Consider the following 24,680-nt stretch of genomic DNA (forward strand, 5'->3'; position numbering starts at 1 on the left):
AATGTAATAAAATGCAATTTATACATGAATTATATAATAATAAAAAATAAAAAAAAAAAAACATGCAGCAAATGGAAATAGGTGATTAATCCGTTAAGATGCAACTTATACGTGACTCATACTCATATGACTGAGCGATGCTCAGCTTCGGACGATTTAAAAATGTTTGATACAAAGGTTGCTGTCCCATTTTATACAGGAGTTATTCATTTAAAAAAATCTAATTATATTGTTAGTTCTAATTATATTGTTAACACAAGTTCATTTAGGCTATTTAACATGCACTGTGACATTTTATCCTTTTTAATTCATAAACTCCTTGAGATTTTAAAGTTAGTTTAATAGTATTTAAATTCAAGTTTAAAAATAGGTTTTAACTGCTTAAATTATTTCTTTATGAATTAGTAATATGTGTTAATTCTATAAGAAAATAAGGGAAAAAATAAGGGACGATCCAAATATTTGTTTTGCATCACCTATTTATGTAGGCTACAATTATTCAAAAATAAATAAATAAATAATAAAACGTCATGAAAAAATGCCAACGGCCTGAGTAAATTTGAATTTTATAGAATTATTTAAATTATAGAATCGTGACTTTAAAGGTTAGTGATTTAGGAGGCTCTAAGATGGTTTAGATCCTGCCTGTCCGATTGCTACCATTTTGTTTACTTAAATGGGGAGTCATCTCATTTATCACCAGTAAAATATGGATTGCCGCAAGGATCCATCCTAGGTCCCCTTCTATTTTCAATATACATGTTGCCCCTTGGTAATATAATTAGAAAATACGGAATTAGCTTCCACTGTTATACTGATGATAATCAGCTATATATCTCAACAAGACCAGATGAATTCTTTCTTTTTTATTATTAACTTTTTAACAACATATATTACACACACACCAGTAACAAAAATACAAAATGCAGTATAAACACATAATGATGTCTTCGCATCGTTACAGCTTAGCATATCTCAATTTGTACAGAACTCACATCCATAAGACTAATGAATTAAAACACAAAAAAAATTACATAAAATAATAATAATAATAATAATAATAATAATAATAATTAAAAAAAAAAAATATATATATATATATTTAAAACACATACAAACTATTAAGGCCTCCTAATACAAATACATCCTTTACTCTCACATATCTTCAATTGTCTCCTTAAACATGTCACTATCTTCCTTCTCTATGAAGGATCTAAAGGGATTCCAAACATCTTCAAAAGTCTTACCCTTTCCTTTAATAATATATGTTATTTTCTCCATTGACATATTCAGTACCATCTCCCTGAGCCACCTTTTTATGCTGGGTGGTTCTAGATTTTTTCATTGTAATGCAATGAGGCGTTTAGCTTGTAAGATACACATAGAAATAAAGATGCATTCCTTAGACTTAAGCTTAGGATACAAATGCATTAGAAAAATCCTTGGTTCAAAAGGAAGACTCACATTTATTATTTTACCAATCATATTATGCACTTCTTTCAAGAATTTTTATATTTCTTCACATTCCCATATACAATGGAAATAGGTGCCTTTACAAACATTACACTTGGGACATGTATCTGGTATATTTTCATTAAATTTGTTTGATAATACTGGAGTTATGTATACTCGCATAAGCCAATTATATTGTAACTACTTTAATCTTGTATTGACTGTTTGTACTTGAGCATCTTGACAAATCTCACTCCATTCATCTGGTGTGATCTCCTCGTTAAGATCCTTACTCCATGCTCCTAAACGAGAGCTAGAAGACTCCGGGGAGCCCTCTACCAACATATTATACAGAAGTGAAATCCGACCTTTATCATAACAATCTTTGGTGACTACTCTTTCCAAAACTGATAATGGTGGTATATTTCCAGTACTTTTTTGAAATGATAAAATGAAACTTCTTGTCTGTAAGTACCTAAAAAATATCAAATGTATTACTCAATTCTTGAAATGACATAAGATTGTCTTCCTTATATAAATCTTTTAAACTTTCAATACCTTTTTCTGCCCATGTCTTAAAACCTACATCTACTTTTCCAGGACTAAATTTAGGATTTCCCCATATTGGACAGTAGCGAGATATCTCACTTTTATAGGAGATATTCAAATATCTCTGTGTCTCATACCATACCCTTACCATATTTAAAACCATTGGATTCGTAACCTTACCCTTCATTTTCTGTAAAATTTTACGATCCGAATCATATAAATATGATTCCAAGGGTATTTTATTCGGAACAGAGTTTTTTTTCCATTTCTACCCATACAGGTTGTTCATTAGATGTTGAGAAGAAAAACATAATAGATCTTAACTGGGCAGCAGTATAATACCATTTAAAATTAGGGCATTGAAGCCCACCCCTATCAAATGGCAAATATAAATGAGATAATCTAATTCTGGATCTTCTATTGTTCCATATGAATTTAATAGTTAACTTTTTAAGTTTAGAAAACAGATTACTAGGAGGTGTAATCGGAATATTCTGAAATAGGTACAAAAATTTAGGTAATATATTCATTTTTAAAATATTAATTCTTCCTATTAAAGACAACGGTAAAGAAGCCCATCTTTCAACCAACTTCACTGTATTCTCAAAAATTGAATTATAATTTTTTGTTACTATGTCTTCCAGTTTTGGAGTAATTTTAATTCCCAAATATGTGAAACTTTCCACATTATTAAACATTACTGATAGGACTTTTCCTTTCTTCTTCATTCAGCAACAAAACTGAAGATTTTGAATTATTGATCCGATACCCTGAGATTTTCCCAAATGTCTCTATAATTTGAAGTAAAGCCGGAATGGTTGAGTCTAATTTCTTTAAAAATAATATAACGTCGTCGGCAAATAGCGCTATTTTATGTTCACTGCCAAACATTTCTATACCTTTTATATCACTTTCTCTTCTGATGGCAATTGCCAAGGGTTCAATAGCCATCAGAAAAAGAAGAGGGGAAAGCGGCGATCCCTGTCTACATCCCCTAGAAATATTAAATGATTTTGATATAAAATTATTAGTTAAGACCTCTGTCGAAGGATTCTGGTATAACAATTTAACCCATTTGCAGTATTTTTCTCCAAATCCAAACCGAATTAAAACATCAAACAGAAAATCCCATTCCACCCTGTCGAAAGCCTTTTCTGCATCTAATGCTATTAATGCAGTATCTTTTTCCCCCTTTTGTTGATGCAGAATATTTAGCACTCTTTTTACATTATGACATCCTTGCCTATTTATCATAAAACCATTCTGATCCATCCCTATGACGTAAGATGCTACAGTTTCTAATCTCCTTGCCAATATTTTACTCAGGATTTTAGCGTCTGAGTTGAGTAAACTTATAGGTCAAAAATTTTCACATTTATTGTTAGGTTTTCCTGGTTTAGGCAATAAAATAATTAAAGCTTCATTCAAAGACATAGGAAGTTTATTCTCCGCAAAGGCTTCTACTAGCATGTCTAACATAGGTCTTACTAATTTATCTTTAAATTTTTTATATATATCTATGGGGAGACCATCAGGTCCCGCCGCCTTACCCGCTTTCATCAGATCGATTGCCTCTACCACCTCTTGTAAACTAATGTCTTTTCCTATTTCATCTTTATGTTCTTCTGGTATACGAGGTAACTCCAAATTATCCAAAAAAGTTTTTTGTATTTCTGAACCCGAAATACATTCAGAATTATACAGTTTCATATAATATGATCTAAATGAATTATTAATTTCTTGTGTGTCAACAATGATATTACCATCTGACTCTTCAATCGAATCTATAGCCCTCTCCATTTGCTTTTTTTTTTATTTGCCACGCCAACACTTTACCTGTCTTTTCGCCTTGATCATAAAATGTTTGTTTCAGCTTTAATAACTTAGCTAGAGTTTTATTTGCAGAAAGTGTATTATATTTAGATCGAAGCATTAATAGCTGTTTATGTTTATCTGCACATATCGAATCACTATGATATACTTCATTTTCCAGCTCTTTAATCTCTTTTTCCAAATCTTGTAACTCCTGTCGAGATTTTTTACTTTTAAAACTACAAAAACTAATAATTTGTCCCCGAATAAAACATTTAAATGCCTCCCACCGAATTCCTGCTGAAGTTTCCAATTGATTTGTTTCAAAGTAATTGTCAATTTGATTGCCCAAGAACTCTACAAAGGACGCATCTTTAAGCCAACTTTGCTGGAATCGCCATTTAGGGGTATCTTTAACTAATTTTGAATCGACATACGACAAAGACACTGGTGCATGATCAGAAATGACAATACTAAGGTATTGACAATCTATACATTTTGAAAGCAATTGGGCTGACATAAGAAAGTAATCTATTCTAGAGTAAGTTTGGTGTGTTAGCATGGATATGCAGTCTGTTTTGGGTTAAGATGCCTCCATATATCCACTAGTTTAAGCTCTCCTATAAAATGTAGAATCTGTTTTCTAGAATTCACATGTGTGGTATCAATTCCCGTAGATCTATCTTTTCCTGGATCAAGTGTACAATTCATATCCCCCGCCATTATAACATGACCTGGTAATGAAGCCACCATCAGAAATATGTTGCTATAAAATTTAGAGTCATCCTTATTAGGGCCATAGATATTTACTAAATGTATTATCTCTGTTACCAATCTTCCCTGAATAATCACAAATCTGCCAGCTGGGTCCTTAATTACAGTACGTACTTGAAATGGCACAGCTTTATGTATTAATGTAATTACCCCTCTAGCTTGTGTAGTAAAACATGCTGAGAATACCTGTCCTTGCCACCTTCTTTCAATTTTGATCACTTCCTCCTTAGTCATGTGTGACTCTTGCAAGAATACCACATTTGCCTGTATCTGCTTAATTCTAGTCATTACCTGTGTAATCTTTTTTAGATTCCCCAGCCCCCTGCAATTCCATGATAGAAGCTTAATCCCTCCTATCTGAGCCATTTTTTGTTTTAACCATCCTCATTACCTTGAACCATATATTTGCCAAAATATAAGAGGCCAAACCTAAAATAACTAAAACAAAACTAATAACATAAAATATGAACTTACCCCAGCATTTTCCATGCTTCACTGATACCATCTGTATCAGTAACCCCATTCTCCCCACACTCGACTTCTTAAATGGTCTTCTCCTATTTGTTCTGTTGTTCACAAAAAAATGAACACCAACCCTTCTATCCATCGTTACAGTTTCAACCTTCTTATCCATTTTTATACCCCCATATTAACCAAGCGATGACTTGTCCAATAAAATACTATTATCTCAAAGAAAAAAACAAGAAATACGCTGAACGTCTGTCAGTCTTATATTTCCAAGTAACATCTTTCCAACTATACACATTATATTAACCTAATATCTTCAAACTATTAGCTTAAAATAGAGTCAAACTTTCACTTAGTGTCATTTCTTTTTTTCAAATATTATGTCAAAAGCGCCCTCTTCTGAACCTTAAATGAATTAACTTAAACATCAAATACTTATCCTGTTACCCTTATTAAAACAAAATAAAATATCTACTTTGGAAGAATATACAACCTGCAGACAAAGATAATAAACTACAATTTTACATTTAGTCCTCAGTACCTCGCATTAATACCTCTGTTTACTTGTTCTCAATTTGTTGCATCTCTTTATCCATTTCTTCTGGACTCAATACCTCAGTTCACTTGTCCTCGACCTGCTGCATAAATTTCTCCACTTCTTCTGGACTGTTCAAAATCACAGTACGTTCTTCATGTGTAAGAAGCAATCAAGCAGGAAAGATTACTCTGTGTTCGTTGATTCCTTTGTCACGCAATTTTTGACGGATAACATCGTACTTTCTTTGTTGCCTGTGAAGCTCTGCCGACCTTTGTATGCAATTGCTCCCTTACTCTTTGCAGCCTTTAGAACATGCTCCTTCTGTTTGAAATTGAGGAACTTCATTATGACAGTCCTTGGCTGCACTTTACCATCTTGTGCGTATTTTTGACCTGAGCTGGGTAATCGATGGGCTCTCTCTATTATCAATGGCGTAACGCTTTCTCCCAACTCCAAAGTCTCTGGTAGAAACTTTTCCAGAGAAGCACACGCATCCGATTCCTCTTCTTTCTCCGGCAAGCCAACCAACCTAAGATTATTCCTCCTACTTCTGTTTTCCAAGTCAATTACCTTATCAGCCATTGATTTCATCTGTTTTTCCAGCGAATCATTTCTGACCTTCAGTTGAATGATTTCGTCCTCCGTCCCTGAAATTCGCTCCTCCGCCTCTGTCAATCTCCCTTTGACATCCACGACCGCCTAAAAAATTTCGTCCACCTTGCCGCTTACTTGTCTTTCCATTGCTTTAAAGGCCTTCATCATCTCTGCATTACTAGGATTCTCGTTTGAGGCCTCACCCCCTTCATCCTCAATCTCTTCGTGCTCGCTCGGGCTTTCAGGTTCAGATGGCATAATTTGTGATTGCGCTTTCAATCTCTCTTTATTTTTGATCTTTTTCTTCGACGGCATTGTTTTAGTAATCGCTTTAGCTATTCCACCAACTTAAATTAAGTATCTTAAGTGGGTTCAGAAGGATTAAATCTAGCCTAATGCACGTGGGTGGAAAACTGCGACTTGTCACGCCACCGCCATAACTGGAAGTCCCCAGATGAAACTTCTAAATTATCTAAGCTAACAGAGTGTGTTAAAAATGTACAATTTGGATGACCAATAATTTTTTCCAATTAAATTTGGATAAGAACTAATGGCATTTATTGCAATTGTCATCTTGCTGGGGCTTACCAAGGTTCCATCACTACGTGACTGCTGGTCAGCAAACCTGGGAAACCCACATATCATTGGAACAATGCCGCGAAACCGCTTCCAAGACATCATGCGACACCTACGCTTTGATGACAGGTCCACCCGGAGTGATTGAGCAAAGACTGATAAGTTTGCTGCAATTTCCAGTGTGTGGGTATCATTTGTCACCAATTGCATCACGTCCTACAACCCTGGTCTACATTTCACCGTTGATGAACAAATTTTCCCGTCAAAGACTCGCTGCTGTTTCCTGCAGTATATTGCAACTAAACCTGACAAGTTTGGGGACCCAAGTCGTCCCAGTGGAGAGAGACTGTCTGAAAATGTAGTGATGAGGCTGATGGAACCATTCCTAGACAAGGGCAGAAATGTTACCACGGACAATTTCTTCACATCGTTGTCACTTGCGCATTAACTTCTTAGCCGGAAAACCACCATCCTCGGCACAGTCAACAAGATTCGCCGGGAAATCCCTCAATCCGCTAGACACACAGATCGCAATTAATTCACCATGATATGTTGCAGGTCTTTTGTGGTTCTATGTTTATGTGTTTCTAATTTTTAGAATCAACACCGCCAAGTGTGTCATTGTGTCATTGTGTGTAAAAGTGCTACGAAAATAACAATTTATCTTATTTATTAGGTGTTTTCATCCACTGCTGCTACGCTGACGGCGTATGCGCCCAAACGGAAGAAGACCGTCTACATTCTTAGCAGCATGCACAGCGTGATTCAGACTGATAATACCACCAAAAGGAAGCCAAACACTGTCACCCTTTACAACACCACAAAGTGCGACGTGGATGTGATGGACCAGATGGTGCGGGAGTACACTCTCCACACAGGGACACGGCGCTGGCCAGTTGCCGTGTCCTATAACATGATTGACATGGCAGCACTGAATGCACATGTGCTGTATCAATCATGCACCGGAAGGCAGGAAAGACGGGTGGACTTCCTGGTGGAGCTTGCAAGAGAGTTGGCTAACTCTCATATATGACCAATCACGGAAAGTAGGGACACAAGTCGGTTCTGGGGCATGTTGAGTTATTCACAGATTCTGAAAGTGTAGTCTCCAAGCTTTCCAACGATGTGTAACACATGGAAATCTGATAATATTTGGAGAAGTTGTGGCCATTTGAAGGTAGGCACTCAAAAAAACTCAAAAATTAGAACATAGCCTTTAAAGATTGTGCAGTTCTCACTGCTGCGAGTGACAATGGGGCTCATTTACATCTCATTTAGATAAGCCATACCCCCTGCATAGCAACGACAGACACAACGGGAAAAATCGGACCGCATACTATTAATAATAAAGGAGAATATGCATTGTAAATGTCAGTAATTTATCTTTTTTTACTTTTATAAAAATGATTTAGAGGCTGAAATATGTGAGTTTTATCTTTTTATAAAAAATCTTTAATCTTTCAAATGTGGCTATCATTTTTAATGTTATTATTTTTATGTTTATGTAAACAAAAAGTACATATTGATGCTAATTTTCTTTGTTATTTGCTGGTTTTCTACATAAAACTTGGTGAATTGATTTCATTGTGTAGCATTAGGACTTTTTTAACAGGATTCTGTGATAACCAATGAGCTAGCTATTAACAATAGGTAGATATGGGAAGGTCTAAACATGGTCTAAACATGAGATTACGTGTACGTGTTCTTAGAATGAACACAAAACGACAAACTTTGATGTTTATGGAAACTCACCCGATAAGAAACAAAAGTATTCTCGCAGATCTCGATGCCTCCAATGAAATAAGTCGTTCGGGCACACTTTCTCTTTGTCGGGGTCTTCTTTGTGGATGTAAACATCTCCGAAGTTTGCACTGTGCATCTGTTTGCCTCTAAATGTTACGGATTTTCATGCCACTGTGCGATGTGTTCACTGCTAGAGATACACATGTGGTAAAGGCAGACGGGAGATACCATGGCAGTGCCAGTATTGTGAGTGATTGCTGGAATGTACTCACTCACTTTTTAATATTATTTGTAAATATGTGTACAAATGGTTGGTTTCTTTATTTTATTTTGTACTATTTTTATCAATAAATCTCAGCAACAGAGGAAAAAAAACATGTGTGTTGATTTTTCCCTAAGATGGCAAAGTGAAACACAAGTTTCCTTGAAGTGGCTCGGCATGGCCCACATTGTTTACATAACAAAAGCAACTGTTCACAGCTGATTAAGGATATTAGCCTAAAGCCTTCCAGCCCATCGGCTGTCCTGCCGGGTTATAGGTAGAAAAGCCAAATGGCTGCTCTCTGGGACTTCTAGTGTTAAGAGTAACAATTTAATCAAGTTTCAACAAATAAAAAACAGATGCAATACGGATAAACAAATGATAAAGCTTGGCTTATTGAATATCAGATCCATTTATAAACATGAGATGCGTCTAAAAGGCAAAGGGGGAGGTGTTGATTCAATTTATAACAACGTTTTCAGGATTTCTCAGAGGATATGCTTCAAGTATAACTCGTTTGAAGTAATGGTGCTTCATATAACATTATCCAGAGAAACAAATGTTAATGATAAATCCACTGTGATGTTTGTACTGGCTACTGTATACAGGCCACCAGGGCACCATACAGACTTTATTAAAGAGTTTGGTGATTTTACATCCGAGTTAGTTCTGGCTGCAGATAAAGTTTTAATAGTTGGTGATTTTAATATCCATGTCGATAATGAAAAAGATGCATTGGGATCAGCATTTATAGACATTCTGAACTCTATTGGTGTTAGACAACATGTTTCAGGACCTACTCATTGTCGAAATCATACTCTAGATTTAATACATTTGTAGCCTCCTTTCCACCACAATTCTCCTCCAGTAAAGTTTTCTTTAGTAAAGCTTTACTAAACGTCACAAGTTACTTTTACTCAAATATTACACAAAGTTCATTGTACTTAACAGACAAGTTTGTGAACTCACTTTCTAGTTCCCAGCATGTTTTGGTTTCAACTATTAAAGAGTTTGGTGATTTTACATCAGAGTTAGTTTTGGCTGATTTTAATATCCATGTTGATAATGAAAAAGATGCATTGGGATCAGCATTTATAGACATTCTGAAATCTATTGGGGTTAGACAACATGTTTCAGGACCTACTCATTGTCGAATTCATTTGATACTGTCACATGGAATTGATGTTGATAGTGTTGAAATTATGCAGCCAAGTGATGATATGTCAGATGATTATTTAGTTTTGTGCAAACTTCATATAGCCAAAATTGTATATTCTACTTCTAGTTACAAAGATGAAAGAACCATCACTTCTACCACAAAAGACTGCTTTTTAAGTTATCTTCCTGATGTATCCGAATTCCTTAGCATATCCAAAACCTCAGAACAACTTGATGATGTAATAGAAACTATGACAGTTCCACTCATTCTCTACTATAGGAGAGGAAGAATTGTATAAACTTGTTAAATCATCTAAACCAACAACATGTTAGACCCTATACCATCTAAGCTCCTAAAAGAGGTGCTTCCAGAAGTCATAGATCCTCTTCTGACTATTATTAATTCCTCATTGTCATTAGGATATGTCCACAAACCTTCAAACTGGCTGTTATTAAGCTTCTCATCAAAAAACCACAACTTGACCCCAAAGAACTAGCTAATTATAGACCAATCTCGAATCTCCCTTTTCTGTCCAAGATACTAGAAAAGGTGGTATCCTCACAATTATATTCCTTCTTAGAGAAAAATTGTATATGTGAGGATTTCCGCACAATCAGACTTTGCTGCAGGAATTGAACTACTGGTTTCGTCTGGTCAGAGGAGAACTGGCCCCCCAACTGAGCCTGGTTTCTCCCGAGGTTTTTTTCTCCATTCTGTCACCAATGGAGTTTCGGTTCCTTGCCGCTGTTGCCTCTGGCTTGCTTAGTTGGGGTCACTTCATCTACAGCGATATCGTTGACTTGATTGCAAATAAAAACAGACACTATTTAAACTGAACAGAGATGACATAACTGAACTCAGTGATGAACTGCCTTTAACTATCATTTTGCATTATTGAGACACTGTTTTCCAAATGAATGTTGTTCAGTGCTTTGACGCAATGTATTTTGTTTAAAGCACTATATAAATAAAGGTGATTGATTGATTTCCAGTCAGGATTTAGACCGTATCATAGTACTGAGACTGCTCTCCTTAGAGTGACAAATGATCTGTTCTTATCATCTGATCGTGGTTGTATCTCTCTAGTAGTTAGATCTTAGTGCTGCGTTTGACACAATTGACCACAATATTCTTTTGCATAGACTTGAACACTTTGTTGGCATTAATGGCAGTGCATTAGCATGGTTTAAATTGTACTTGTATGACCGCCATCAGTTCGTAGCAGTAAATGAAGAGGTATCATATCGATCACAAGTGCAGTATGGAGTACCTCAAGGCTCAGTACTAGGGCTGCTACTGTTCACGCTTTATAAGTTACCCTTGGGAGATATCATCAGGAAACATGGTGTTAGCTTTCACTGTTATGCTGATGATACTCAACTCTATATTTATTCGCGGCCCGGTGAAACACACCAATTTGAAAACGAATGGAATGCATAGTCGATATAAAAAACTGGATGACAAGTAATCTCTTACTGTTTAATTCGGAAAAAACAGACGTGTTAATTATAGGACCTAAAAACTCTGCATGTAATAACCTAGAACACTGTCTAAGTCTTGATGGCTGCTCTGTCAATTCTTTGTCATCAGATAGGAACCTAGGTGTGCTATTTGATCGCAATCTTTCCATTAGAAAGCCACGTTTCTAGCATTTGTAAAACTGCATTTTTCAATCTCAAATATATATATATATATCTACATTACGGCCTATGCTCTCAATGTCAAATGCAGAAATGTTAATACATGAATTTATGACCTCAAGGTTAGATTATTGTAATGCTTTATTGGGTGGTTGTTTTGCATGCTTAGTAAACAAACTACAGCTAGCCCAAAATGCAGCAGCAAGAGTTCTTACTAGAACCAGGAAGTATGACTATATTAGCCCAGTCCTGTCAACACTGCACTGGCTCCCTATCAAACATCGTACAGATTTTAAAATATTGCTTATTACTTATAAAGCCTTGAATGGTTTAGCACCTCAGTATTTGAATGAGCTCCTTTTACACTATAATCCTCTACGTCCGCTACGTTCTCAAAACTCAGTCAATTTGATAATACCTAGAATATCAAAATCAACTGCAGGTGGCAGATCCTTTTCTTATTTGGCTCCTAAGCTCTGTAATGACCTACCTAACATTGTTTGGGAGGTAGACACACTCTTGCAGTTTAAATCTAGATTAAAGACCCATCGCTTTAACCTGGCTTACACATAACATACTAATATGTTTTCAATATCCAAATCCGTTAAAGGATTTTTAGGCTAAATTAATTAGGTAAACTGGAACCAGGAACACTTCCCATAACACCCTATGTACTTGCTACATCATTAGAAGAATGGCATCTACGCTAATATTAGTCGGTTTCTCTCTTATTCCGATGTCACCGTAGCTAACAGATTCAGTCTGTATCCAGATCAAAGGGTCACTGCAGTCACGCGGATCCAGTACGTATCCAGACCAGATGGTGGATCAGCACCTAGAAAGGACCTCTACAGCCCTGAAAGACAGCGGAGACCAGGACAACTAGAGCCCCAGATACAGATCCCCATAAAGACCTTGTCTCAGAGGACCACCAGGACAAAACCACAAGAAAACAGATGATTCTTCTGCACAATCTGACTTTGCTGCAGCCTGGAATTGAACTACTGGTTTCGTCTGGTCAGAGTAGAACTGGCCCCCAACTGAGTCTGGTTTCTCCCAAGGTTTTTTTCTCCATTCTGTCTCAGATGGAGTTTCGGTTCCTTGCCGCTGTCGCCTCTGGCTTGCTTAGTTGGGGGTCACTTCATCTACAGCAATATCATTGACTTGATTTGCAAATAAATGCACAGACACTATTTAAACTGAACAGAGATGACATCACTGAATTCAATGATGAACTGCCTTTAACTGTCATTTTGCATTATTGACACACTGTTTTCCTAATGAATGTTGTTCAGTTGCTTTGACGCAATGTATTTTGTTTAAAGCACTATATAAATAAAGGTGACTTGACTTACATCCCATGGTAACTAGGATTTACACAAGCTCCAGTCTGGATCCAGAACACCAGAGAAGAGATGCTGACCCTCAGAGGACCTCGGTTGATGCTAACCCTGAATCAACAAACAGAACTAACAAATATTGCTAAGTGTGTCTGCATCATATAATAATTATTAATAATATTAATAATGTTCATGGTCTGGCTGACTACGTCTTGTATACATTTTTCTAAAAATCCTGTCATACTTGCACAAACTGACAGTCACCACTTATAAGCTATTGCTAAATATTGTAGAAACATAATTTTCTGTAAAGTTGCTTTGTAAAGATTTGTATTGTAAAAAGCCCTATACAAATAAACTTGAATTGAATTGAATTAAAGTTGTGAACTAAAATATCATTTCAACCATACAGCCTTTGATTAAATAAAATGCATACTTTTCATAACATTTCATTATTCATAAAATGCATAACGTTTCTGGTGTTTGGATTTGTACTTCAATATGATGAGCTCCAAGTTTAATAGCCCTAGACTGGTTCTCTCTCTCTCTCTCTCTCTCTATTTAACCCTCTCTTTAACAGCATTAGCTCGATGAAATACATCTTCCTTCAGTCAGAATGAATGTTTTCCTGCCTTGCTAAATGTTGGTCTCATGGTCAATAAGTTGTATTCGCCTCAATCTGATTCAGTAAAGTCAAACCGCAGACAGTGAAGCCTCGGAGACCCGCGCGATGTGAGGCGGGAACAGAGGACTCCGCTTGGTCTTAAAGCCTCCTGCCAACATCCACGATCACAAATAACAATGATTTTCGTAAAATAATGATTAATTATTAATTGATAATTTGTTATTATCATTATGGTCTTGTGAAAATAATAATATGGGCTGCGAGAAAACAATGAATACAAAGAGTAGTGCTGCTCAGTGCAGGCATGTTTCAGCCCAGTAACACATCGTTCCTCAGAGCCAAAACACAGACCGAACACTGTTCAGCTGGAGGGGGTTGGGTTTTTGGGGTTAGTTATGTATGGCTTGTGGTGGTCGAGATAAAGGTGTGAATCTTTGCTCTTTCATATGGACAATGTCTTATGAGGCTTTCACTTGCTGAACTTGTTCATATAGGACTGTTGTTTTGGTTATAGACTAAAAGACGGTCTGCCACCACGTAAGATTTTTCTAGTTCTAGTCGTTTGTTTTTTATATTCAAATAATCAGACATTTATGTTAAATTGACATAATCAAGTCTTAATATATTCTGCACTCAAGCACATGCATTAAGTTTGCCACAAAGCACAATTAGAATTAGCCTAATAATTGTGAAAAATTAGACATTTTAATTATTTATTAATAAACATATGTATGCATTAATACATTAATAATTTTTGCACAAACACTTAAATATGAATTCACATTTTGCATATGCATTACAACGTAAATTATTTTTTACATGCAATTATCCAAAATAAAACCAAACAAGATTTGTAATGAAGATAAAATAAATAAGAATAAAAGCTGCACATCTACCATCACACGTGCAGTGCAAATCTTGCACATATTTTACACACCTGCATTTAAATGCAGCTGCATTTTTTATAAAATTATATGAAAGCAAGTAGGTCTGTGTGATAAATCGATTTTATCGATTAACTCGAATTTGTAATTTACATCAGTTTGTTTGAATGAAAATCTGTTTTCTTTTTAACATCCACCGACGCTCCACTCAGGCTCCCGTAGTTCAGAGTGGCTCAACCCTCCCCCGCGAGTCTGACAGAGACACCCCACCGAGCAAAGGAGGAGCGGAGCGTGTGATTCTGACTGGAGAGGATATTAATAGTCTAAGCGTCGTGGTTTTCAACCACCAAGAGCCAAGAGCCAAAAGCCTCCTCTATCACGAGTACAATTCATGCCAACAGCCCGTAATATAACTGCATATTCAGCAAGAATTCATGTTAAACATATTTAGCTATGGCTTGATCAGGTTATAATGACTGCAAGAGTCGAGCGGGATGTTAAAGGCTAAGGAGTTTGTTTCTTTTACTGATTATTTTCGGGTTAAAGCATGATTTAAACAGATATAGCACATTCACACGCAATCGCTTTAGCAATAATGCATTCAAACAAATGTAATCTTACAGTGCTACTACATTATCAGTAGGCTATCTGATTTTAAAATCTTGAAGAAATTCATTGTTCTGTTTAGATAAAATAACTGACAAAAATTTACTGTTATTTTCCTCACAAACAAAATTTGCACAGCAGAAAGCAGCAATTAAAGATTTAATGCTTACAATGTTCAGTGGTGTCAAAAGTACTGGCATTCATTACTCAAGTAGAAGTATAGATACTAGGGTTTAAAAAGACTTTTGTAGAAGTTGAAGTATCAACTCAAGCTTTTTACTCAAGTAAAAGTGCAAAAGTACTGGTTTAAAAAACTACTTAAAAAGTATAAAAGTAAAAGTAATGTAAGGGAAAAAAATGCCATTAAGAACAAAAGCTTAGGCCGCACCACAGGGGCCTATTGTACACTACCCCATCTCCTCAAAAAAACATTTTTCTAAAGGCCATAGGCCATAATGACTATAATGTTGTATTAAAATGTTCATGTTGAAAAATTTGGGATGCACTAGGCTTCCTGTTTCAGCCGCATATATGAAAATACAAAAATGGTGTGCACATCCCAAACATCCAATTAGGACGCAGGTGCAAGACAACTGAATGATATAGACAAATAAAGAAATGAAGTCTGAACACTGAAAACTACTGCTCCAGAGGAATTTAATCAAGCAACATTTCGACCATCAGGTCTTCATCAGCCTCATATATGCCCATTTAAAATGAACGCACTTTAGTACAATGCAAATACATTAAAGGACTAGAGATATGATGACTAGTTGCCAATAAGTATTGTTATGGTGCAAAAAGTCAAACTCCAGAGGCTTGTCATCAATGACCTTTAATGGAATGTAAATGTACATCCAAGCTTAGCTGCAGGAATCTGTGAGGGGAATGGACAAGAACATTGGTGCAGGCTTAATAACAATTACGCTTGTATGGTTGTCTATTTACAATAAACATTATAGTGCTCTCAAAATGAATGATTAATCCAAGTGATTAATCAAAAACTAAAACTGAAAAAGAAATCATAATTCTGATACTTTCTTGATTGATAGCTTCTTGTATTTGGTGCATACGTCTGCTATGTCCAGTGTTCGGAGGGTAACAAGTTACAAAGTTGGTATAGCCTACTTATCACAACATTGTCAATCGCATCGTCAATCGAAAACGCTAATTTATTAAAACGTCTCGCTACCAAACTACCTACAGTAGCTTAATTTGTGGAGGACGAAGAAAAAGCACTCATTTGGTAAATGAGCCAGTGAGAAATAATAACTTTTAAGTAGGGTCCAGTGCCTTTTCGATACTTTTAAAATGGTACCGGCTCCTAAACGGTGCCTGAACCGATACTTTATAAAAAAAAAAAAAAAAAAAAAAAAAAAAACTATGGATAACTTTAAAGAACATTACAAATATTTAAAATAAATCCATAGCTTTTCAGCTTGGATGCTCTCATTTCCCAAGTTGTGCTTCCCTTAATCTAAGGTTAATAAATGTATTCCACAATCTGGGTCATTATTTAATACAAAACCACACATAATATTTCTACTGTATCTCTGTCAATCACTGATATTTAGTTTAGATGAGGGCTGTCTGTCACTGTCTTTTATCAGTTCTGTGAATTACTCTATGGTCATTCTTTATAAAGTAGCAACAAGGTCGTTTTTAAAATACAGTACTGTGCAAAAGTCTTATGGAAAAATTAGTATTTTCACCCCAAAAAGGGTTTTAAGCCACTTATTTATATCTTTTGCTGTAGTGTGTCAGTAGGAAATATCAGTTTGCCATTAATTTTAATAATAATCTAGTGTGATTTTGAATGCACAAGCAGGCTGACAATGGCAAAATGAATGTTTGGAAATGTAAACTGATATTTTATACTGACACACAGCAAAATATATAAATAACTGGCCGAACACCATTCTTTTAAGTGAAAATACTAACGTGTTCATTAAGTATATTTAAATAAGTGTAATTAAAGTATGTGTTCGTTCATATGTGTTAAGGGCTAGATTTTCGCTGGAGGAAACGGCTGTGGTGTGATGAGCGAAAACTTTACAGTTGATGAGAAACCGACTGTTCCCTCGTGACCTTTTGTAAACTTTATTTATGACAAAGAACTGCACAGATGCAGATATTCTAACACTATCGATAAACATACCTTGTGTCCTCTGTTTGTTTAAGTGCGCATGCGCTGCTCCGTTCGCTCTGCGCCTCTGCGGATTGAAGAGCGCACTGAAAGACGGGAGGAGACCGGTCTGACGCTGCTTTCATGTGAAATTTAAGCGGACTGACTCTGAGGCGATCGGATACCAGTTCCATACCCAACCCTACTTTTAAGAAATATATTTTTTGATAAACGAACCCAAAACTGTCTATGTCCTGGCTGGACTGTGATGTGATTTGTGTCACGTGCAGGTGCGATGGATTGCGTACAAACCAATAGGGTGTCGGAATGGTATATGTTTAAACTTCTCATCCAACCACAATCAAATTCACTACATCCGGATTGGCGCAATTTATCTGGATAGGTTTTTTTTTTTTTTGAATGATGACAAGCCAGAATGAAAACAAGCCGGAATGGAATAGCAGTAACGAAGCTATTTTTAAAATGTAAGGAGTAGAAAGTACAGATACTTGCCTGAAAATGTAAGGAGTAGAAGTAAAAAGTCGGCTGAAAAATAATTACTCAAGTAAAGTATAGATACCCCAAATTTCTACTTAAGTACAGTAACAAAGTATTTGTACTTCGTTACTTGACACCTCTGACAATGTTATTAGTTTGGCACGTGATAAAGGGAAAAAAGTTTACACACAATGAACTTTTTTCACAATGCCACTTTGAAACTCTCCTGTTATTTTTATTTTTTATAGGCTATGTTATGAATATAACATTTCAAACATACTGAAATACTTTATCCACGGAGTGAAGGCGGCGGTGTTTCTGGTATCAGTGAGCTCGGACTGGAGTGAATAATTAAATGCTCTGAGTGCGAGGGGAAGTTGTTGCTGCTTCACTCTCACAGACCCTGCTGCGAGTGAGAGAGATGTTTCACCCGACGTCAAGATGACCGCAGCAGCACCAATACAGCACATCCGCCGAAAACAACCTGCAACAATGCTCGTTGTTCGGCTCGCCAAACCTTACTTTTGTAGGTCGCATGGCAGTAAATAATACGATGATATGATCATACAGTCCATTATTAGTAATGATTTACACAGTTTGTTTACTACTTACTATTTACCTGAGCATTCAGTATTGTGCAATATAGCACACAGAAGGTGAGGGACATTTTGGGGGAAAAGAAGTGCTGCATTTTATCATTTAAACATGTGACTTTCCATGAAAATTCTATAATTCAAGATGGCCAGCACCATATGATGTCATAATATGCAAATTAGACGGGAAAATGTAATCCCTACATAAACATTGGTCATCCTTAATATTTTTATAATTGACAGAAAAAATCTTTTCTTTTATCACTTTTAAGATATAGCCTTTTGAAATTAAGATGTCAAAATCGGCGCCTAAAGGGTTAATGCATTTTCTGCTGATACTATCAGTACATTAGCTTTCAGGATAATTAAGTTTAATCACACTGTAACTGCTGTACTACAGTATAATGTCACTAACCGTAGTTTCTCCAGCTTGCGTTGTTGGTTCATCAGTAGATCACTGAGGTTTTTCACTCCAGAGTCTCCTAGTTTATTCTCACTGAGGTCCAGCTCTCTCAGGTGTGATGGGTTTGATTTCAGAGCCGGAGTCAGGATGAGACACTGTTTCTCTGTAATATTGCATCTACACAGACTGGAGATAGAGAATAGACAATGATTCAGACACATGATGGCCATCTTATTAAAGAACTACAGTAGGCAGTAGGAGGTGTCTGTATTTAATCGTTTAGAACAGTTTTTAAGTTCTGAATACTTGAAGCTGTAGTATCGTGTTTTTTTTTTTTTAAATAATTTATTTCATGTGAATCTCATAATATACTCATAATATATGCAGAATAAAATGTTTGCAATCAGCAAACAATAGCTGCTGTACAGTATAATGATACTAACTCCAGTGTTTCCAGCTTGCATTGTTGGTTCATCAGTAGATCACTGAGGTTTTTCACTCCAGAGTCTCCTAGTTTATTCTCACTGAGGTCCAGCTCTCTCAGGTGTGATGGGTTTGATTTCAGAGCTGAAGTCACAGCAGAACAACATTCATCTGTCATATTACACCTTCTTAACCTTTAAATTTTGGGAAAGAGAGAGAGAACAGAAAATAAAACTCTTTATGCAGTCACATCATCTCAATAACAAACACAACAAACAAATAAAGGAGGAGAGATGATCTTTACCAGGGATGCAGTATTGGTATCAGACTCTATACTGTGTTTGTATACGCATTCTTATTTAATGGTTCTGATATCAAAAACCAAAACAATGCAGCTCTTTTACAGTACTGTGTTTGTGTCAAGACAAAGAAACACTGACAACAGAACAAACATGGAGCCAAATGGAAATAGGAGAGATTAAAAGATGTCTTTGAAGAAAATAATAAGTAAATAAAATATTTACAATCCTTAAATATTTTCTGACTTATCCTAAGTACCTTCTTACTATTGTTTTTATTTTATATTATAATTCAAATTTTTGTATCATGTCTTGTTGTCATGTTTATGTGCATACACTGGAAGCTCCATTACCAAGTAAAATTCCTTGTGTGAGCAAACACTTGTAAATAAAGCTCATCCTGCTTCTGAAAATAAAGGCATTTGTAATTGGTGACCAACAATGTAATAACTGATTTCGTTCCATTAAAGTGATACTGGTGCATCCTTAATCTTTACTTCAACAGATCACAAAATACTCAAGCTCTTCATGATAGACAGATAGATAGATACAGTATTGTTCAAAATAATAGCAGTACAATGTGACTAACCAGAATAATCAAGGTTTTTAGTATATTTTTTATTGCTACGTGGCAAACAAGTTACCAGTAGGTTCAGTAGATTGTCAGAAAACAAACAAGACCCAGCATTCATGATATGCACGCTCTTAAGGCTGTGCAATTGGGCAATTAGTTGAAAGGGGTGTGTTCAAAAAAATAGCAGTGTCTACCTTTGACTGTACAAACTCAAAACTATTTTGTACAAACATTTTTTTTTTCTGGGATTTAGCAATCCTGTGAATCACTAAACTAATATTTAGTTGTATGACCACAGTTTTTTAAAACTGCTTGACATCTGTGTGGCATGGAGTCAACCAACTTGTGGCACCTCTCAGCTGTTATTCCACTCCATGATTCTTTAACAACATTCCACAATTCATTCACATTTCTTGGTTTTGCTTCAGAAACAGCATTTTTGATATCACCCCACAAGTTCTCAATTGGATTAAGGTCTAGAGATTGGGCTGGCCACTCCATAACATTAATTTTGTTGGTTTGGGACCAAGACTTTGCCCGTTTACTAGTGTGTTTTGGGTCATTGTCTTGTTGAAACAACCATTTCAAGGGCATGTCCTCTTCAGCATAGGGCAACATGACCTCTTCAAGTATTTTAACATATGCAAACTGATCCATGATCCCTGGTATGCAATAAATAGGCCCAACACCATAGTAGGAGAAACATGCCCATATCATGATGCTTGCACCTCCATGCTTCACTGTCTTCACTGTGTACTGTGGCTTGAATTCAGAGTTTGGGGGTCGTCTCACAAACTGCCTGTGGCCCTTGGACCCAAAAAAAACCAATTTTACTCTCATCAGTCCACAAAATGTTCCTCCATTTCTCTTTAGGCCAGTTGATGTGTTCTTTGGCAAATTGTAACCTCTTCTGCACATGCCTTTTTTTTAACAGAGGGACTTTGCGGGGGATTCTTGAAAATAGATTAGCTTCACACAGACGTCTTCTAACTGTCACAGTACTTACAGGTAACTACAGACTGTCTTTGATCATCCTGGAGGTGATCATTGGCTGAGCCTTTGCCATTCTGGTTATTCTTCTATCCATTTTGATGGTTGTCTTCCGTTTTCTTCCACGTCTCTCTGGTTTTGCTCTCCATTTTAAGGCATTGGAGATCATTTTAGCTGAACAGTCTATCATTTTTTGCACCTCTTTATAGGTTTTCCCCTCTCTAATCAACTTTTTAATCAAAGAACGCTGTTCTTCTGAACAATGTCTTGAACGACCCATTTTCCTCAGCTTTCAAATGCATGTTCAACAAGTGTTGGCTTCATCCTTAAATAGGGGCCACCTGATTCACACCGGTTTCTTCACAAAATTGATGACCTCAGTGATTGAATGCCACACTGCTATTTTTTTGAACACACCCCTTTCAACTAATTGCCCAATTGCACAGCCTTAAGAGCGTGCATATCATGAATGCTGGGTCTCATTTGTTTTCTGAGAATCTACTGAACCTACTGGTAACTTGTTTGCCACGTAGCAATAAAAAAATATACGAAAAACCTTGATTATTCTGGTTAGTCACATTGTACTGCTATTATTTTGAACAATACTGTATAGTATGAAGTGCTTTTATTTAAAATGTTAATGTGATTTTAAGCATTTTAATTTTTGTTTGTGAAGGTTTCTCACCTCAATCTCTCCAGTTTATATTGTGAATCCTTCAGTACATCACATAAATGATTCACTCCTGTGTTTTCTATTTGATTCTCACTGAGGTCCAGCTCTCTCAGGTGTGATGGGTTTGATTTCAGAGCGGAAGTCACAGCAGAACAACATTCATCTGTCATATTACACCTTCTTAACCTATATTGGGAAAGAGTGAGAGAGCAGGAAATAAAACTGTTACATAATTTTAATAACAAACAAAACAAAAAGATAGTGGGGGAGAGATCATCTTTACTAGGAAAGCATTATCAGTATCAGACTAAATACTTTGCTTGTATACTCATACCTATTAAAAGTCCTGATACCTAAAAACGAAACCATGCAGCTCATATACAGTACTGTTATACAGTATACAGTACTGCCCCCCTCAGTGCAATATTCCCACTGTTTAGTGCAGTATCCTTCAAATCCTATAAAGCCATCACTATTTATTTGAATCATTATCCATAATACTGTAAATATGTACACAATGCTAAAAGAAATTATTTTATGACAACATATTTACCTTCCTTATTCTATTATTTATTTTTTTAATTTGATCTTATTTTTATATTGTGTCTTATGTCATATTAGTGTTTGTACACTAAAATCCTTTTGTGCAAGCACACTCGTAAATGAAGCTCTTTCTAATTCTGGAAAGGTAAAGTGTAAGTTTTGTTCTGGTAAAAGTAATATTAATGCATCCCCAATCCTTTCTTACCAAATGACAAAATACTCAGGCATTTATGATTAATGGATAGAGTATAAAGTGCTTTTTATTTAACCTTTTGATATGATTTTTAAGTGTTTTGATTCTTGTATGTGAATAATTCTCATCTCAATCTCGCCAGTTCACAGTGTGAATCTTTCAGTAAATCACATAAGTGATTCAATCCTGTGTTTTTATTTAATTTCCACTGAGGTCCAGTTCTCTCAGTTGTGATGGATTTGATTTCAGAGCTGAAGTCAGGATGAAACACTGTTTCTGTGTAACACTGCAACTACACAGCCTGAAGACAAAGAGACTATAAAGAATGATTCAGATGTATGATTACTAAAGTTTTAGAAGATTTTATTAACTAATAGTAATTTGTCTATTTGAGAGTCACATTTAAAACAGCTTAACTTTTTTAATTTAAGAAATATTATTAAAAATTCCTTCTATTCTAGATCCTCACTCTCAGACATGACACCCTCTATTGCTAGTGACCATAAGGTTGTGGTTTTATGATGTTATGCTTCCTCACACATCTCCAGTCAATTTCTTCCAGGGACACCATGAACCCTGTCTGTGTGACACCATGTCTGCAAGGCCTGTCCCAGGACCCTACATTTTCTGGGCTGGCCAAAAGTGTTCCCCACCGCTGCTCCTCCGTGGGTATGTCAATTGTGCCTTTGGTGCCACTCACACAGAGCTTGGTGGCATGGCTAGCACTATCCTACCCGTTCCGCTGGTTCATTCAGACAATTCGATTCAGCTATGCAATTAAGTTCGCCAGGCATCCCCCAGGTTCAGCTGCCTTGTCAAGACTTTGGTGGCAGTCATGGAGGCCCCTGTTCTGTGATACTGTCAAAGGACACAATCATGCCAAGGGAAATCAGTACAAGGTCCTCCCCTTCAGGCTGTTGCAGTCCCCCTCATGAATTTACCAAAGGGATCCTCAACTACCTCGATGACTGGCTCATCATGACCAAGATGCGAGAGCAGCACTGCTGCATAGCAAGCATATGTTGGTCTGTACGGACAGCCCTGCAACTGTAGTGCATTGTATACGGTCACTGTGCATGTCACAACTCACCCACCATCTCCTCCCCTGGAGTTAATTTATTGCTTGCAGGCTCCAGGGACCTCAAACATGCAGCCAACCTGCTCTCACTGCAGCTCACCCTCCCCAGAGAATGCTGACACCATCTCCAGGATGTCCAGCTGATCTGGAGTTGATTTGGGAAAGCCCTGGTAGACTTGATCACTTCCCACAAATTCTCCTGCTGCCAGCTGTATTACTTGCTGATCAAGGCCCCCTCAGCATGGAAGCATTGGCACACAGCTGGCCTTGAGGCCTACATCAATATGCGTTTCCCCCAGTGTAAGGTCAGGGAGAATTAGGAAAAGGTCTTGCTGGTTGCGCCTTACTGGCCCACCCGGACCTGGTTTTCGGAAATCATGCTCTTTGCGACAGCCACTCCCTGGTGGATTCCCCTGAGGAAGGACATTCTTTTCAGATCCCCAGTGAAGACACGGTCTCCTAGACGACCACCGGGACAAGACCCTAGGAACCAGTTGAGTCCTCTGCACAATCTAACTTTGGTCAGACGAAACCAGTAGCTCAATGCCAGGCTGCAGCAGAGGAGAACTGGCCCCCCAACTGAGCCTGGTTTCTCCTAAGTTTTTTTTCTCCATTCTGTCACAGATGGAGTTTTGGTTCCTTGCTGCTTGTTTGGCTGTCACCCTCCATCTTGATAGTGAATGTTACTGCTATTACAGTGCATCACGAGGCAGTGGATGGCCAGTCCATCAGGTTCCTGAGAAGTGCCATATGGTTAAATTCCCCTATACCACCCCTAGTGCCCTCGTGGGATCTCTCTGCTGTTATGGCTGGACTTCAGAGAGGCCCTTTTGAGCCAGTTGAGCTTAAGATCCTGTCTCTTAAGGCAGCACGTTTGGGGACCTGAAAGCATTTTCAGTGAGCGAAGAGTGCCTTGTATTTCTGCCAGCCTAATCTCATGTTGTCCTGATACCCATGGCTGGATAAATGCCTTAAGTTCCCACTACTTCATTCCAAGACCAAGTGGTAAACCTGTAAGTGTTGCCCCCATAGGAGGCAGACCCAGCCTTGGCATTGCTGTGTCGCTTTTACGCCATGTTTATTTACATGGATTGCACTTGAAGTTCAAAAGCTCCAAACAGTTCTTTGTATGCTTTTGGAAGTCAGCAAAGGGGGAAGGTTGTCTCCAAGCAGTGGTAAGTACACTGGATAGTTGATGACATTGTCTTGACATACCACTGCCAAGGTGAGCCGTGCCCCCTAGGAGTGAGGGCTTACCCTAGTCTA

At 37.0% G+C, this 24,680-nt stretch overlaps 1 protein-coding gene across 1 annotated transcript in view; it reads right to left on the reverse strand.

Annotated features, from left to right (window-relative positions):
• Nucleotides 1-24,680, reverse strand: part of LOC127953044 (NACHT, LRR and PYD domains-containing protein 3-like) — a 120,548-nt gene that overhangs the window by 35,568 nt on the left and 60,300 nt on the right. The window contains exons 12-14 of the mRNA XM_052551939.1: nucleotides 21,613-21,786; nucleotides 19,085-19,258; nucleotides 18,654-18,827 (exon numbers count right to left, since the gene is read on the reverse strand). Coding sequence (XP_052407899.1) covers nucleotides 18,654-18,827; nucleotides 19,085-19,258; nucleotides 21,613-21,786 — 522 coding nt within the window. The remainder of the gene's footprint in view (nucleotides 1-18,653; nucleotides 18,828-19,084; nucleotides 19,259-21,612; nucleotides 21,787-24,680) is intronic.

This window comes from Carassius gibelio, chromosome B3 (assembly GCF_023724105.1).
Source record: "Carassius gibelio isolate Cgi1373 ecotype wild population from Czech Republic chromosome B3, carGib1.2-hapl.c, whole genome shotgun sequence".
Lineage (NCBI taxonomy): Eukaryota > Metazoa > Chordata > Actinopteri > Cypriniformes > Cyprinidae > Carassius > Carassius gibelio.